Below are 18,858 nucleotides of genomic sequence, written 5' to 3' on the forward strand. Positions count from 1 at the left end.
GTAGGAATAGGATGTTACCAGAGACGAATCTGACACAGGCGTTTAGCGCTACCTGGAGATCACGAGTGCGTGTCTTGTCAAGATCCATGAAGACGGTGGACGAGAAGTTTAGCAGTGGGAGTACCAGTGACTCAACTAGAGTCTTACGGAGAGAGAACGACAAAGACTGGCGATAGAACTTGAAAGAGCTGAGAGAGCCGTAAACCTTCTTAATAACGTCTAAGGTGTGTGACTTCCATTGGAGCGCAGGAGAGAGGGTGATCCCAAGGCTCTTTGCCGCCATCACGAAGGGGATCGTGTGACTATTCACGGTGATGCAGGGCAAGATGGTAAGGTCAAGGGCAGTCACATACAATTCGCTGCCCAAGATCATAGCCTTCGTTTTAGCAAGGTTGAGGTCAAGGCCGTTCTCCAAGGCCCAGTCAGCCACGGCCTGTGCATCTCGCTGGGTCTCGGCGATGCCACGCTCAAAGTCCCGCGGGGAGCAGTGCACATATATCTGCGTGTCATCCGCATAGATGATATACTTGGCAGAAAACAGGACCATCGGAAAGTCGTTGATGTAGATGGCAAAGAGTAGTGGGCCAAGGACACTCCCCTGCGGGACACCGGTAGCAGCGCGGAGCTCTTCGGAGACAGCGCCTCCCTCACCGACCACCGCCTGTAGGCGATCCGCCAAATAGTTGAAAAACCACTTGAGGGCTTTGTCGGAGAGGTTTATGTTGCGCAGCTTGGTGATCAATCGCAAGTGGCAGATACGATCAAAGGCTTTTGAGAAGTCAAAAAGCACCAGGATGGTGAGAAGCCTATTTTCGGTAGCGAACCGAACATTGTCGAGAAGACCAAGAAGCGCGGTCTCGGTGGAGTGTCCTTTTCTAAATCCAGCTTGATGGGAGTCGAGTAAATGATTTTGCTGAAGGTAGGCTGACAGCTGACGGTGGACGAGGCGTTCGAAGAGCTTCGAGGGCTCACAGAGCTTAGCGATAGGTCGCGTGTCCGAAAGGGAGGTCGGAGACTTCACTTTGTAGAGCGGAACGATTTGCGTGCGCTTCCAGAGCGTGGGATAAAGTGAGTTGGCAATTGAGTGGTTAAAAAGCATGGTGTAGTACGGAAGGATAGTTTGCGAAACCATCGAGAGCATTCTCAGCAAGATCCCGTCCTCTCCTTTAGACTTTGAGTGGGCATCCGCGAGAACAATCTCTACGTCCTTAACCGACACTGGGTTTAGATTGAATTGAGGAAATGAGAATGAGCGAGAGAGTGGCATCGATGTCAGATTCTTGTAGCAAGAAAGAGTAATAGGCGGAAGCTGGTTGATGATTTTGACGAAGTGACAATTTAACGCTGTGGGTGAGAAAAATGATATTGGAGAGGGCATGGATTTTTGGGCAATGCCGAGACAGCGAAGCTCTCTCCATTTGGTCTTGGGATCTGTGGCAGATGCAAGTTTAGCCGAGATGTGCTTATTTTTTGCGGTGTCAAGCTCGTTTGAAACGCGGTTGCGAAGATCTCTGTACCTCCGAATGTCAACTGGAAGCGCAGTTATTTTTGCTCGCTTGTACGCCGCCGTGCGAGCACGCATGAGGATGCGAATGTCGGCTGATACCCACGGCTTCGCCTTGGCAGACAGTTTTGTCTGGCGAACCGGGGCGAGGGTGTCGAAGGCTTTCAGCACGGTGGTTGAGAGGAAGCGCTCGAGTGAATCCAGGGACTTTTGGGTTGGGTCAGTAAGGGTAGTCTGCGGTGATGGGTAGCGTGCAGCAACGCACCCGGCAACCAGTGAATTTAGCTGCACTGTGTCAACGCTTTCAAGTTTGCGAATGAGGAAGGTTTTCATGGCTGAGGGGGGAACCGTGGCATAGATAGACAGCTCGATAAGGTCGTGACAGTCAATAAAAGGGGCCGGCGTTTTTGAAAAGGAGTGGATATCTGTGTCGTTTTTAATTAAGAAGAGGTCCAGAAGAGTGTGAGAAGCATGACCATCCTGGAATCGATGACAAGTAGGCAGCATGGAGACGACTTTTAGGGCGTAGCGCTCGATTTGTTCTCGGAGCACATTGACGTAGTGCAGTGTGAGCGATAAGAGATTGCAGTTGAAATCCCCACAAATTATCACGTCATGATAATTTGGGAGAAGAGGGACAATGGTTTGAAAAAAATTCAATGGAGCCAACGCAGACGGGCAACGATAGACTACCGCAAGTAGAAATTTTGCTTGTTGTTGTCGTAATTCCACCACCAAAAATTCTGACGCATTGTAGTCATCTGGATGAGATTTGGCGATTGTGCGAACGAAGAAACTATCACGTATGTAGAAAGCAACACCGCCACCCTCCATAGCTGAGCGATCGTGTCGAAATAGGTTGAAACCGGGCAGTGAGAGGTGAGAGTCAGCCACAGTATCCTTTAGGAACGTTTCTGTGATAGCAACAGCGTCATAGTGTGAGTGGGATACTCTGTCCTCAAGAAAGGCGAAATGGCCGCCATGGTTCAGCCGGTTCACATTTGCATGGGCTACACAGAGAATGGGAGGGGGGGGCAACGGTTGAGGGCTGTGTTGACCTTGAGGGTCAATTGATGGTAGGTAGATTGCCCGTAGAGCTTCCAGCGGCGAGGGATGCATCATCTGCGACGTGGAAAGGAGGATAGTAGTTTGTCCCACTTGAGAGTGATGGCTCCGCCGTGTCCATTGCAAGTGGGGACATTTGAGGGGCAACTTCGGGACTGATGCGCGGATGGTTTTAAAGTGGGGGTTGGCTAGTGTGAGAGGTGGAGGATGTTGTAACAGCGAGTGAGGGGTGGGCAGGCAGAAGAGGGAGCAGATGCAGACCGGGGGTTGGCGCCGGTTTTTGGCCACGATTTTTCTGCAAGCGTTGCTAAGAAGTTTGCGGGCGTGCGTATTGCTGCAGTTTAGCTACATGCTGTGGGGCATTTGCCTGTGTGAGCGGCCCGGTTGTAGAAAACGGCGAAAGTGGGTGTGGGGGATTTTGCAGGGTTGGTGGAAGCGGTTGAGTATGATGTTGGTGCGTGGCTTGCGGTTGCGATAGCTCGGGTGGTTGGAGTGATTGATGCTGAGCTTGGGCGTAGAAAGTTTGAGGCTGGTGATATTGTTGCTGCAGGGACGGGGGTTTTTGATAGAGCTGTTGAGACAATTAGGGTGGCTGATGCTGTGGTAACTGCTGACTATACTGAAGTTCCTGTTGTTGCTGTCGTTGAGGTGGTTGTTGTTGCTGTTGCTGTGGCGGTTGCTGCGCTTGTTGATATTGAAGAAGTGAGGGTAGCTCATGCGAGTATTATTGCTGTTTACTTTGTGGGTGCTGCGATTGCTGAGACTTTCATGGAATGAGGGGTCGAGAGCCACGAGTGGGGGTAATAGCGTTGAGTGAGAGGTTGGTTGAGCGATTTTGATTTTTATTGGGGGGAGAAGGTGTAGATCCTCCTTGCATAGAATCGGCAAAAGCTCAGAATTAAATGTAGGTCGCACGAAGATACGAAGATTACGGACTAAAGGACGGAGATAGCCAAGCGTTGTGCAGGCAGCCCTAGCTTTTGTGAGGAGATCGTAGATGGCTTTGGGGTAGACTGGGCGCACATAGACAGGGGAGCTTCCACCGCATCCAAAAATAAATTGGGCAGTGAGCTCACGAATGCGAGCTGTTGCAGCGATAACGCGATCGCGAGAGGAGGTTGATGAGAGGTAGAATGAGAAGGTGAGAAAAGGGGGGCGTGGGTTAGAAGACTCAGCGGGGACGTCAACATTTTGTTGAGCATTTTGGTAGCGGTTTGGCTGGTACCATTCACGGGTGGCCTCGATAGCAGGCACGTCATGGCCATGGCCAAAACCAAGGGCGCTTAGTATGTAGCAAGCGGCGTCATACAGCGAACCATTAAACTGTGGGGGGAGCCCGCGAACCATAACCTCTGGAATATCAATGTGTGCAGCAAGTTTATTGTTGAGATTATTTTGTTTGACGGAATGCTGGAGAGTGGAGCTAATAGAGTTGATATCATTTCTGAGTTCTTGGAATTCCACGAGGAAGCCAACAAACCAAGTAGGGGTTTTTTCAGACATGATGGGCTCTGATGTAGGCTCTACCTGTATAGTCGAGTGAGAGGCAGTAGAGGAATTCTGCAACGATGCGGGCAAGGATCTGTCAAAAGTAGTTGAATTGCGGTATAGCAATGGAGGAGCCTGGCAGCGGAGCTTCGGAGCGTGTAAAATAGGCAGAGTAGGCAAGGCTAGCCGCTTCTTGGAGAGATATGGTAAAAGGGACGTGCCAGACCCCAGTGGAACTACTGGTGAAGACTGGGGAAGAGCCTCGACGACAGACGCCAAACACGAGTCGCTGCTACTAGTATGTTGATGACTCCTGCAAACAAATGGTTCGGTTCCTCTGGGGCGCAGGGACGGCGACACACAGTCGATGTGAAGGAGCGCGTTGCATTCAGTACATAACAATGTATTGTCGATACGGCGCAGGGGAAACAGACATTTAGCGCACTGACTGGACATAGAAGCAGGCCGGTGTGGACAGACAAAGGAAAGCTACGTGTGCGAGAAATGCTGGCAAAGGCAGTAGTTAATTGTCCGACCGTAGAGAGTTTGACGAAGTCAAGAAAGAGCGGAGACGCTACGGTCAGATTTCAAGTTTTGAATTTCGCGGGTGATTGCGTGCCAAACAGACTCTAGCTAGAGTAACTTTTGCCAGCTGAATAGATAAACAAAACGAACAGACAGAATGTAAACATAACCACAATATTTGGAAAACTCAGCATAATACTTATAAAAGCGTGTTTTGTGAAAATGCACGATAATGCAAGCGGAGTACAATAGTATAAATTTATGCGACGCATACGAGGGTGCAGATAAGCATGCACGAGATTTGGAATTTCTCTCTCTCTCTCTCTCACCACCATGTAGGTAAAGTGCAGGCGAGGACAGCTACGGTGACTTGGAGCAAAGCCGAATGCATTGAAGAGGTGCAGTAGCACAGAGATGCAGCTGATGCAGTGGGCGCAGATGAGGGTGTGGTGTGTAGAAGCGCAGGTGTGCAGAAGCGTATGTGTGTAAGGCGTTGTTGTTTGCGTTTGGAGGTTATGTTGTGTAGCCGGGTATTTAATCGTCTTCGCGGCTCGAAAAAGACAATAAAAATTGCGATTTATTGCCCAGGCATGAGAGCCGCAGTCGGCGAATACCCTGCAATGTGAGTTTTCACTCCGAGAAGGAAAACAAGATGAGTAAGGCAGAGATTCAGCAGAGCGAAAAAAGGAGGTGTTGTACGTACCAGCGAGAGAAAGAAAGAGAGAGAGATAGAGAGAGAGAGATAACAAATTTATTTATGCCATAGCCACATTTTGGCCTTATGGCAATTTGCATAATTCAATACATACAAATAGAAATACAATATAAATAGTGCATAACAAAATCGATTAGTCGGTAGTAGAACCAGACTACTATTTACAACAATAATAACAATAAGAAACATGGCAGTTTGAGAATTCAGCAGCAAATAACAAATTAGCACAGTATACACTTTGTGTTAACGCTAGGCATTTAAAGCTAGACCAAGACTGCTAGACCAACTGCAACCAGCAATTATTTTAACAATCTATTCCGTGAAACAAATATCACGTGATTTAAGATACTCCAACAATCCCAGCCTAAAATTTGCACCCAGAGCACCGAATTTCGCCTCTCGGCGGCGGGAATAAGGCATACAAGTACTCCGGCTTTTGAGTAGTAAGGGTTTGGTACAGTACCGAAGCCATAAAGTATCTTCTTCTCGCTCGGATTGATAGCCAACCTAACTTATCGTAAAAAGGTTTAAGACAGGCGTCTATCTTAAGTCTGAAAACGAATCGAACGCAAACATTTAGCAGTCGCTGGAGCTTAATGTTAAGATAATCAGGCGGATCGCAATAGACTAGACATGCATAGTCGAAGTGTGGCAACACAAGGGCAGTGGCCAACTCCTTGCGAAGGGCTAACGGCAGAAGCCCCTTCTCCGCAACTTATGCAGTGCACCGTGCACACGCGATAAAACTTGGGCCACCTGAGAGTTCCACTGAAGACTATTAGACACGATGAGCCCTAAGTTCCTCACAGTAGGCATGAGCGGAATGACGTTATCTCCAATGACGATTGAATATAGTGCACTCAAGTCTAGAAATCGTAATTGTTGGACTGATCCGACTAGCATAGCCGTCGTCTTAGCAAAATGGATATCAATTCCACGCATGATTGACCAATTTACTACGCGATTCCATCCTAGTTCAACTTCAAGATTCCATCGTTTACCTCATTAGGTTTACACTGAATGTAAATTTGGAGGTCGTCGGCGAAACGCATACCAACAGAATGGAATAGGACAAGTAAAAGAGAGTTTATAAATAACAGAAATATGATAGGGCCAGGTGCTGAACCCTGTAGAACCTCTGAAGTGTCTCCGAGGGACTCGCAGATGGTACCGTCAAGATCAAGCACTCCCTGGAAACGGCCCGTTATGTAAGAGTAGATAAACGTGACAGCATCATCCGAGAAGTTTAACTCCTTAAGAATCACAAGAAGCAGAGTATGATCGAGAGAGTCAAACGCCTTCTTAAAATCAAACAAGAACAAGATTATTACAAGACCCTCATCAAAGCCAAGGCGAATATCCTCGGTGATCCTCTTCAAAAGAGCTGTCTGCATGCTGTAATGCTTACGAAAACGCGATTGGAAATCAGAAATCAAATTGTTTCCCTTCAAAAAATCAGTGATCCGCTGGGCAATAATTTTATCGAAAGTCTTGGCAAAATGAGGAAGATTTGCAATAGGACTTGTGTCTGACGGAGTTTTAGGGTTTGGGACCTTGCTAAGGGGAATGATTGCAGCCCTCTTCCATCTGGTAGGATACTGTTTTGTCTCCAGCGATATGTTAAACAGATTTGTTAGCGAGGAGACTAGCGAAAGAAAAACTTGCTTGAAGTAGGTAAGAGACAAACCATCAAAGCTACAGCCCTTCGCTCTCGAAAGACAGAATTTGAAAGAATTCAAAACTTCAGTCTTGGTAATCGGAGCAAATGAAAAAATTTCACGGTTCAGCACTAATGGCAAAGCTAGGATATCTTGTAATTGGTCACTCAAACAAAGCGGATGCCTCGTAGCCATTGAACTGAAGTGACAGTTCAAATCTCGCGCCGAGAATAGGCGGAGTGGCGAGCCAGCTACATCATTCGTAATGTCAAACTTATTTAAAAGACGCCACAGTTCCGACTTACTGCACGCACCAACAAGGGACTTTGTGATATATTCATCTCGAGCAGAGTCAATGCTTTTGCGAAGCCGTCTACGGACCTCCTTATACTCCAACCAATGGAACCGATTTCGGGAACGCTTGGCACGCTTATATAATCGATCTCTATACTTGCGCAGATATTTAAGATCCGCCGACATCCACTGAGCAGAATTTGTCCTGATTTTTCGTGTCACGAAGGGCACATGTTCGTCAAGACTGGAGGAGAGTATTTCCTCAATAGAACTCAAATATTGGTCGACATTATCTGATCGGGATGAATTCAGGGGCGTCAAAGCAACATCAAGTGTCCGAGCAAAACGATCTGGTGAAAAGTTCTTAAATGAACGAAAAGTGTAGCTCTTCGATTTATCAACGTAAATGCTAAGGTCGACATCACAAATTAAATAGTCATGTCCGTTAATGTATGGAGCATGTAATTTCTTAGTAAATGCTACACAATCAGGCGAATCAACTAGGATCATATCAATCCATTTATCTGAGCTGACCTTATGATGAGTTGCATTGAAAGGAACCAAGAACAGAGAATAGTCCGAAATAAGTTTATTCAAATGGACTCCATAGCTATCGTTCTGATCACAAACATCTGAATTCAAATCCCCAACGATGAACACATTTGTATACCGATGTGAAAGCTCTAAAATCCGCTCGAATAGGCCAGATAAGACACGACCTTCAGGTCTACGGTAGGCAACGCAAAATAATATCTTCTTATTAGCTACACTTATATCTAAAATCATGTACTCGGTCTCATTTCAAACCTTGATGGATGACGATTCAACCATACTGAAACTCATGCTTTTACAAATGTAACAAGCCATACCACTGCCCTGAGCATAAGTGCGCTTGCCCCTCTCTGATAGAAGGCCCCGATCTGTAGCTGTAACCATCAATGGAATACGTAACATTACCATGATTTGGTGTCAACCAAGTTTCCGTAACAGCAAGGATATCAATATTTTCATCTATCAAAAGTTCTCTAATTTCAGCACGATGACGATGCAGCGAGCTTGCATTAACATGGGCGATACGCAACCCTTTCGAGAAAACGCTAAGTGGGCAGGTAGGGCTTGTGGGTAATTGGCGTCATTCCAAACAGTCGAGATCAGCTTCGGTCACAATCACACGGCGCTCCGATTTATCGAACATAAATGTTGCCATCGCGCAGCCACACATATTTATAATTTAATGCCTCTGCACGTGATTTCGTCAACATGCGCAACTCATGCACCGGCTGCGGAGCTAACTCGTAAAGCCCAATTTCGCTGTGGAGCGAGCCAGCAACAAGAGCAAAGAGCTTAATGCTGCCGAATTTACGCTTGGTCTCAAGGGTGAATTTACGCACCTCGGGGGACTTCAGCCTAATCACGAAGGAGAACGACTCCACTCGCAAGGACGGGTTTCGCTGCCGGTTAGTCGCCCCACCATCTGAACCCTGCTGGCTTGTAGTTACTTGCGGCATCACACGGCGCGCGAAGGGCCTTGTCTCGATGATATCCACAGATAAATGGTTAATACCAAGAACTTCTAAAATACGTGTAGCAAGATCATCAAGAGGCACGGCGCACGACGATGGCACACCAGTCACCCTTATTTGGGTACTAGGCACAGCTCGAGCGTAGAGATCCTTCAGCTGGTCGATCTCACCACGCAGAATCACATTTTCATTCATCAGATTGTTTATTATTCTATCCTGCGTTTCAAATTGTTCAGCAAACGCGTCCAGCTTCGCACTTGTTTGCGCAGCAATGGCATTCTGGTTCCGAAAAATCGCAGCCAATTGATCGGATTGAGAAAGTGTGCCCCAATTTTGCGGGAGATCATTGTTATCTGCGTGCATGTTCGATTAGCTATCAAATGACAGATTCATACTGGACTCCGCAATATTACGCACGCTATCAAAGGTGGAAGAACGGGTCGCAGCAGATAAACTAGCCGAGTTGATAGCGTTGAGCAGCGCTAAATATTTTTGTCTCGTGATAGTCCGATCCAAATGTGCGCAACAAGCTTCCGCTGATTTCGACTTAAGATAATAAGTTACGCAGCCTGGTTGAAAAATACGAGCGCAAACCTCACAATATCTTAGCGCACTGGTAATATTACCAGAGCAACGCGTATACAATGTTTTATTACGCTGCTTATTTATATCAGGCATTAGAAGCAACGGAAGACTCACTCATTCATTCATATAGGCACGCAATGACATCTGTAGTGAATTCAAAGAGCTCCCACACTTAACAATCGGTAATCGAGGCGCGGCGCCCTTTCGCCAGACAAATCGGTATGCAAATTATATTTAAATTTCGCGCTCGAAAATCTAAATACGCCAACGTAAACAGTCACAGACGAGTGACTTACGCATAGATTTAACCTAAGATTATGATATAAACAAGCACTTATATAAACCGCAAAAATACATATACTATATACACTAAATAAACACCATCACAAGTCACAAATAAGTATATAAAAGTAAGTTTCACTGGACCACTGAATTTCTCATTTCTTCTTAAATAGAGCAAATAAGTCGATGGTCATCAGAAGAACGTAATCACAGGCGCAGGCAGGTGATGACAAGGCCAATGACGGTCCATTCACGCAAAAAGATAGCTCCAGAGCTCAGCAAAAATACACAAAATTATCGGTGGTGTTTGAGACTTTACTGGCTTAAATAAAAAGGCCTCGCGGCACAAATTATTAACAAAAGCGTAGGCCAGTAAGAAACACACCACCTGCAATCAAAAAGTTGCTCAACTCGCAAAGCGAGATATCAGTACAACGCAATAAATAGCGGACAAATAAAATATACGTGCTGACTCACCGACAGAGAGAGAGAGAGAGAGAGAGAGAGAGAGTTCAAAGAAAGTTGATCTTAGCAATTTGCAACTGTGATCGGAACAGTAGTGGTTGACCATGATTTTATTGATTTTATTTATCACAGATTCCTTTTGTCGCTCTTTATGGTAAAGCTATTTACCGTCCACTAGCTGGACGAGCACTATGCCGATGCCAATGACGTGCTACAATCGGTGTGAAGAATAAAGTAGTCGTTCGAATAAGAGTTGAGGTTATAAGGTGCTTAAAATTTTCAAAGGTCTCCAGTTGCTCCTTGTCCTATTCATAAGGTTATAACGAGAAATGTTCATTAATAATTATTTATTAATTTATTCGTGGATTCAAGGGGCACAAATACGCTCTAGCTATTAAGATCTTGTCGGGCTAAAGAATGACAAACAAATATGTATAAGTTACAGGGTGTGAAATAACGATACATTATTTATTTATCTTAGATCAGGAGACAAAACAAAGATTTATTTCACAAAAAAATTGTCAACCGTGTGAGTTCCGGATCTTGATGAAACTTTGCACATACTTTTTATAGTCAAACATATTAACACGTGTCACTAAGTTTCTTTGAATAGACTTTTTTTCATCAATTATTCATATATATGCATTTTTCGCTATTCGGCCGACGTAACGAATTTTACGTTATTTTGAAGAACTATAAAAAGTTACTTCTAAAACTATAATTCATGTTTCCGATCTATTTTATTATATAGAATGCAATTGTGTTATTAGAGTTATCATAAAACCTATGATATCAACCGCTAAAAGCGTAAAACTAAATGTCTTAATGACATTTTAATGGGTTTCTTCTAGTTTTTTGCTTCTAACAGTTAACAGAGTAGGTTTTATGATGAATTTGATATTTTTGGAAATAACTTTTTGTAGACCTTAAAATAATAAACAACGTCCATTGGCCGCTATCGACGAACATCGAAAACATTGATTTTACGCCAATTTCACAAATCAACTTTTGTTCAAAAAGTTTTTAAACCCGTTAAAATTTTCATTAATACGTTGTTTACAATTCACAATCTAAATTATTCCAATTCATAAACAATAAGGGTTTCTGCACATTAGATTAATTAGGAAATAAAATAGTGTTCCAATTCAATGATGTCAATCTGAAAAAATGTTTTTCTAATTTGAAAGATTGTAACGGGGTGGATTAACTGATGCAATTGGGGTTTGTCTAAGAACAATTTCCCACGATGCAGAGCTAACCGCCGCTCCGTTAATCACGTATGAGTAAACGTGTGTTCGCCTTTATACGAGGGGGGGAGGGGGTCAAGTCTTTACAAAATCCAAGAGATGGCGCTCGTCACGCTTAAATTATAATGTTTTTGGCAAACAAATTTACTAACTAGATATCGTACAAAGTTTCAGCTCGATTCATTAAGTCGTTGTTTTGTGAGTGTTGGTTGAACAAGAAGTTATTGGTTTATTTGAAAAATGAAAAAAAACAGTTTCGAGCGGTGATAAAACATTTTCATTTGAAAAGCATTACACCAAAAGAAATCACAGTTGAGTTGAACGCCGGTCATGGCAAGTCTGTCCCTGTGTTTAAGACTGTTTATAACTGGGTAAATGAATTTAAACGCGGCCGTACAACAACAAAAGATGAATCTCATTCAGGACGTCCCGTAGAAGTGAGTACGCCCGAAATGGTAAACAAAATCCACGATATGGTGTTGAGTGATAGAAGATTAAAATTCCAAAAATTAGTTGAGGCCACACGGGTATTAAAGGGTACAATCATTTCAATTTTGCATGAAAAATTGGGGATGAAAAGAATATCAGCAAGATGAGTGCCGCGTTTGCTCACTGCTGAAAAGAAACGAACCCGTGTGGTCACCTCTGAGGCTCTTTTGGCACGCATACATCGTAATCCGGAAGACTATTGGCGTCGACTCGTAACTGTAGACGAAACATGAGTACACCATTACACTTCTAAAACCAAAGAACAGTCTAAACAATGGATTACCGCAGGAGACTTCCAAAGAAGGCAAAGACAGTACAGTGAGCTGGCAAGATTATGGCCACGGTTTTCTGAGATGCGTATGGAATCATCTACATCGACTACTTGGAAAAGGGCCAAACGATCACTGGGCAATATTATGCGTCATTATTAGTTTAGATGAAAGGAAAAATCTAAGAAAAACGTCCTCACTTGAACAAAAAAAATGCCTCTTTCTTCAAGACAATGCTCGAGTTCACACGTGTGCAGTTTCGATGGTAAAAATTAACGATTTAAAGTTCGAATTAATTGATCATCCACCATATTCGCTTGATTTGGCTCTCAGTGACTTTTTCTTATTTCCTAACTTCAAAAAATGGCTTGCTGGACAACGGCTCACGTCGAATGAAGAAGTCATCGCCGAAACAAATGCCTATTTTGAGGGTTTTCAGAAATCATATTTTTCTGATGGCTTAAAAAAAGTGGAAGGCCGTTTAATAAAATGTATCGACCTTTAAGGAGATTATGTTGAAAAATAAAAACAAATTACATACGCAAAACTTTTTTTCCTTCTTTTTGTAAAGACTTATTGACCCCCTCTCGTAATTGTAAATTTTAGTCTATCTTATTATTATTCCTAAGGAATATGTTGGTTTTGATAAATAAAAGAGTATTATAAATTCTATTAGCTTTTTATTAATACTATCAAACGAATTCTTACTTAATTTTTGAGAAACCTACAACAATACAAAAAAATAAAATAAAAAGTAACCAGAGGTTATATATAGCAACTGCGATAGGACCCTGTTAATTTAACTTGCACTAATTTGTGAAATTTTCGTTAATTATTTATTTATATTTGTCTATAAAATGGTGTTATTTATAATGCCTCAGCGAAATAAAGGAATGCGCTTGATTAAACGCTGAAATGCATAGCTAGAAAATGAAATACGTGAATTCATTTGTATTCTGAGCTCGCAAATACATTTGTTTACTTGGATAAAAATTATAAACATAATATGGTCCTTTTTGATACTAGCTTAAGAAATTTGAGCTCCACTTGAATCATTTGGCTGATACCGTAGAGCATTTAATATCACTAAACCCTGCACCCGGTGCATAATTTAAATAAATTTTGTAAGGGGCGGTTATCTAGTAAAATAGGGAATTTATTAACGCACAAACTTCCACGATGCAGAGCTAACCGTCGCATCGTTAAATACGTATAGTTATAAGTGTATTCGCCTTTACGTTTAATACTTTCGTTCCAGTGTCTTCTTTCCAACCGAGTTGAACTCACTTTAAGTCACTTGACTTAAGATACTTGATCTATCTTAGATGTCAGTGACCTAATGCTTAATCTGACTAATCATCTAGATGATATCGGATTAAAACTTAATCATTTGTAGATCTCCAAAACTATTAGGAAACGAAATGACGTAATACGGCGAATAAAATTAATAATGTTTAATTCAAATAACTACAGTCTTTTACGGGTCGAAAGGCTAACGCATGCGAATAGGATTTACAATGATTAATAATAATACGATGAGGGAGATAGAGAATTCGAACTTATGCCGCGAAAACTAACGCTCAGCGCGAATACAAAAAATAACGCTCGCGATAGACAAAATACTTTCGATAGTATTTTGTCAAGCAATAAAAGAGGAGATGCACCTACCCTGCGGTGCAATTATGGTGATCTGCCGTAATCGTTGAAGAGAAATCTTTTTCTGCCAACGATTTCCTCCTGATTAATCAGTTGCGCTGCCTCGCTGAAAATCTGCTGCTTTGCTTGCTGCTGCTGTAATGTTGCTGCTGCTGCTTGGCTTCCTCGCTATACTCGCAGGTATTAAAAAATCACAGGAAAACTTTGTAAGAAACTGCGAAACACTGCAAAATAATTGGCGATACTATACAAGTACCAGCTGAGGGTTAACTGACTATTTTAAACTCTCGCCCGCCCTCTCTCTCTCTCTTCGTCGTTCGTACTAGCATCGCGAGTATACCGAATCGCGAACGGATCGATTAATCGCATCGACTATCGTTGCAATTTACGAGTATATTATTCAATATTATTACTTTGATATTTATTTAATGTGAAATTTTTATAAGTATTAAAATATCAAATTTTTCTTTTAATTTCATTAGTATTTGTTCATTTGAGATATGGATTAAAATAAATCCTAGTATAATTGTAATATTTATATATTACAATTATTTTTAAAATATATCTTAATTTCTAAAATATTAATTTATTTGTATACTATCAAAAATAAATTCTGTTTCATTTATTAAAATAAAAATGAGATTGAGAAAATAGTCAGTATTGGACTAACTAAAAGAATTAAAGTAAATTCTTATATATAATATAAAGCAAATATATATTTATCATAATCTATCCAAAAAACTATCTTGCAATTATTAAAATTAAATGACTAATTTGAGAACTATTATTCATCTCGATAACATAAATCTTGTAATGTGCTGTCACTAAATTTAATATCTTTAGGTGTACTTTTTACATTCGTTTGATTGCATTTTGAGTAACTATTAATATGTCGAACATTAAACGTGCAATCTATAACTTTAGCGAGTGCTCTTCGGAAATAATTTTAAATGAACAGAGTAACTCGCTAGTTGTCGAAAAATTTAGTGAAAAATAAAAAAGAACGCACGATTAAGAAAGGGCTGTTGTATATGACCTAAAATCTTGTCACAAGGATCAAATTAAATTACAAAACGACTATGAAACTATGTCTGAAACAATTAATAATTAATCTTATCAATAAAATAGATTTATTGACAAATAAAAAAATCGATTAAGATAAACTCGTCATGGTCTTATAATCTAGTTAAAATGAATCTAATGAAACTGTTACGTCTCATGCAACGAACGCGGATTGACAATAGTTACTCAATCGCGACTGTCTCTTTTCGGTCAACGCGTAAGCGTTTTATCACGGGAATGAAACTAACAAGTAAGAGCAGGCTGACAATGAAACTAAGGCGGGGACTAGAAAAAGTAATGATTAATAAAAATAGATTTACCTGTAGGTTGACTCATTGTATAACTCGTACTGCAGAATCCAGGAATGGATTGTAACTGTATTAAGTAGGCGCAAGACCTTTTCTAATTTAGAATAAATGACAAATGGTACTTTAGTTTAAATATTTATTAATCAGAACAAGCGATACAGAGACTTCTGGAGTTTTCCGGAGTGGAGTACTAAGTCCCCTAACAGGCGCTCTCTTACCTCTTTTATAGGGCAAAACACATGAAATGAACCTATAAAATGTTACACCCATAAGGGTAGCACGCATCATGAAGAACAAGGTCAGACTTTAATTAGGCATCACTCTAATTGAGGAAATTACCACTCCATAAAAATTTTAATTTCCCGCTTTTATATAGCCTGATCTGTTTCCGACATCATAAAACTATCGCGACTTTAAGAGAACAATGTGACGAAAATTTAAACGATATTATTTGCGTAAAAAGTGATGTAACGTCATAAATGAATAAGAATTTTTGGTGCTTTGCAAAAATATCGATAAAATGAAAAATAATGATCAAAATAAATCTGTTATAAACGAAATCATAATTGAAACGTTTGTGCAACAATGCCCTATTCTAAACGAGAGTATTATATCGTATAGAGTATTTATATCGTCCAAAAAAGTATCTAAATGATATTAAACGTTATTTGCAAGCAAGTAACTCCAATAGCGTACAGTTTATTGTTTGCTATCGCAATTAATTATGAGAGTAAACTCCTCGTGGTACGATTTAGTACAGAGCTAAATTAAAAATTTCGATAATTTAGGGCGATTTGAAAGATTTTATTAATATTGATATTTTGCGAACATATTGTTTAAATTTTATTCGAAATGTGTTAATTAATATATATTGCTTTATTAAATTTGTCAATTAATAACTAATAATATCTGTTTTTTCAAGATTTAGAAAATATCAAAGCTTCTGACTTGCAATGCAAATTAGAAATATTGAATAATACGATAGATCAAGGAGCTGGAATGGAACAAGGACAACGTCAGATATTATATAATACTAGGCACTGTAAGTATAAAAATCAAGAAGCAGCTCATATACTAGTAGCTAAACTAGAGAGATATCAGATCGATAGGGGAATTCAGAATAAACGTGATGAAACATTCGCAAATGTTAAGATCAGCTCTTTTTGATCACGCACGTGATGTAACATCAATATACTTTAGAATCAATGTTTGAACTCATGTTCTTCTCGATAATACGTCAGATAATATTCTACAATTTTTTAATTAGCATCCCAAGATCTTTTTAAACGTAATTTCTTAAGGGTGGAAGAGGGTGAAGTAATAAATTGAACGCGTCGGATTAAAATTATTTTTATTACAAAAATCCCTTAATCACTTTATTGTTGTTTCTCTAATTCATGTAACAATTATTAACATATAACCTTTTTCACAAATTTCATGTTTTTATATGCAAACATGGTTCTGTGTCTTCAGTTATAATTAGCGTATAGATTATTTATTAATATTATGAAAGCTATAATTGTAAGATGCTTGTAAATCTCAAAAACACTTACTTCTACACAACTTTCCTAAAAGTAAGCACGTTTTTCAGGCCTATCTCCGAAAATAATTCTGAATCTAGGATTCTACAACTAAGTTATTTGTGGCGCTATACCAATTCCACTAAGTAATCATAATATAATTGAAAAGATGTTTCTCCTTCCCGTGTGACTTGAACCCTTTATTTTATATGTATAACATCACAGCTCGTAATATCTTCAGAATAAGCCTAGAATTTTTCCTATCACGTTATTACATGTTTTTAATATCCTTAGGTCGAAAATTTCCCTAAAAAGGCTAGTATGAATGTGATTTAGTATCATCTATGAGAAATTGGTTTTAGTTATGTTTCACAATATTATTATTGAGTAGATCAGTGTTTGTATTAGTACGATTCTATATTCTATAAAATAGATCAACAGAACTTTCTAAAACTCTAGACCGCATCCTGTCTGTAAATAACCTATCGTCTTTGTATAAATATCTTTATCACCTATCTACAAATCTTACTTGCAATTCAAGCCCTTAAATAAGTATACTACTAGCTATTTTATCCGTTCTGAATATTATAGTATTATTTTTATACATACTCGTACAAGATCTGCCCGGAAAATATCAGATCTACCTTTATATCTCTGACTTTTGCAGTGCATGAACCTGAATAGTGAAATCTCATGAATCTATTAATCTGTTGGACGCACGAGGTGTGTTCAAAAAATAACGAGAATTTTCGTTTTATGAAAAAAATATTTATTTATTCATCTACATTAATGTTGTCGCCTTCAAAGTAGTCCCCTTCGGATACAATACACTTATGCCAACGCTTTTTCCAATCCTCGAAACACTTTTGAAACTCGATCTTTGTAATAGCTTTTAGCTCTTTCAGCGATTCGCTTTTAATGTAATCTATGCTTGTAAAACGACGGCCTTTTAATGTTCTCTTTATTTTTGGAAATAGAAAAAAGTCACATGGAGCCATATCTGGCGAATATGGAGGCTGAGGCATCGTTACAGTTTCATTTTTGGCCAAAAATTCACGAACAAGCAATGAAGTGTGAGCAGGCGCATTATCGTGGTGCAAAAGCCATGAATTGTTTTGCCACAAATCCGGGCGTTTTTTTCGGATTGCTTCACGCAAACGACGTTGAACTTGTAGGTAGTACTGCTTATTGATTGTTTGACCTTGTGGCAAGAATTCATAATGCACTATGCCATTAAAATCGAAGAACACAGTGAGCATAACCTTCACATTCGACCGCACTTGTCGAGCCTTTTTCGGTCTTGGCGATCCAGAATGCCTCCACTGGGACGATTGAGCCTTAGTTTCGACATCATATCCGTAAACCCATGTTTCGTCTCCTGTTATAACACGTTTTAGTTAATAACTGCATCGTTATTGACTTCATTTAGCGACTCCTGAGCAACTTCCATTCGCCGCTGTTTTTGTTCGAAATTCAACAATTTTGGAACGAATTTTGCTGCCACACGTTTCATACCCAAAACATTCGAAAAAATTTGATGGCATGAGCCAACTGATATGCCAATATCATCAGCGACTTCTCTGATTGTGATTCGGCGATCGTTCATAACCATTTCTTTCACTTTTTTCACGTTTTCATCGGTTGTTGATGTGCTTGGGCGTCCGGGTCGTTCGTCATCTTCAACGTTTTCGTGGCCATCTTGGAAACGCTTATACCACTCATAAATCCTTGCTTTACTCATAGCAGACTCACTATGTGCCTTTGTTAACATTTGACAAACTTTACTACACTTTATTTCATTTTTTACGCAAAATTTAATACAAATTCTTTGATCCATTTTTTTTCACAAACGAAAATCGCCGAGCTCGAAAAACACGTCTAACGTTAGCGGCTGCCACTTAAAAAGTAAGCAATGAATATTGCTGAAAATTTTATCGTAATTCAGGGGCATGTGTACCAACATAATAAAAAAAAATTTTATACAAGCGGACTCTCCAAACCCGCGAAATTTAAAAATTCTCGTTACTTTTTGAACACACCTCGTATAGTTCATGCGCAGCGTGTTTTTGTTTACAAAGCTATTTTTGAGTTGGGAGGATTTAGTGATTGCTAAAAATTATTGAAAAATAAAATCTATAAATTTGTATCAAATTTTGCTTTCAACTCAGAAAACTTAATTCAGAAACTATTCAGATTATGTAGG

At 40.3% G+C, this 18,858-nt stretch overlaps 1 protein-coding gene across 1 annotated transcript in view; it reads left to right on the top strand.

Annotated features, from left to right (window-relative positions):
- Positions 1-18,858, top strand: part of LOC131666951 (putative uncharacterized protein DDB_G0282133) — a 1,302,717-nt gene that overhangs the window by 367,187 nt on the left and 916,672 nt on the right. The window contains exon 6 of the mRNA XM_058940077.1: positions 16,058-16,177. Coding sequence (XP_058796060.1) covers positions 16,058-16,177 — 120 coding nt within the window. The remainder of the gene's footprint in view (positions 1-16,057; positions 16,178-18,858) is intronic.

Source organism: Phymastichus coffea, unplaced genomic scaffold (assembly GCF_024137745.1).
Source record: "Phymastichus coffea isolate CEN01 unplaced genomic scaffold, Cenicafe_Pcof_1.1 PCOF00004, whole genome shotgun sequence".
NCBI lineage: Eukaryota > Metazoa > Arthropoda > Insecta > Hymenoptera > Eulophidae > Phymastichus > Phymastichus coffea.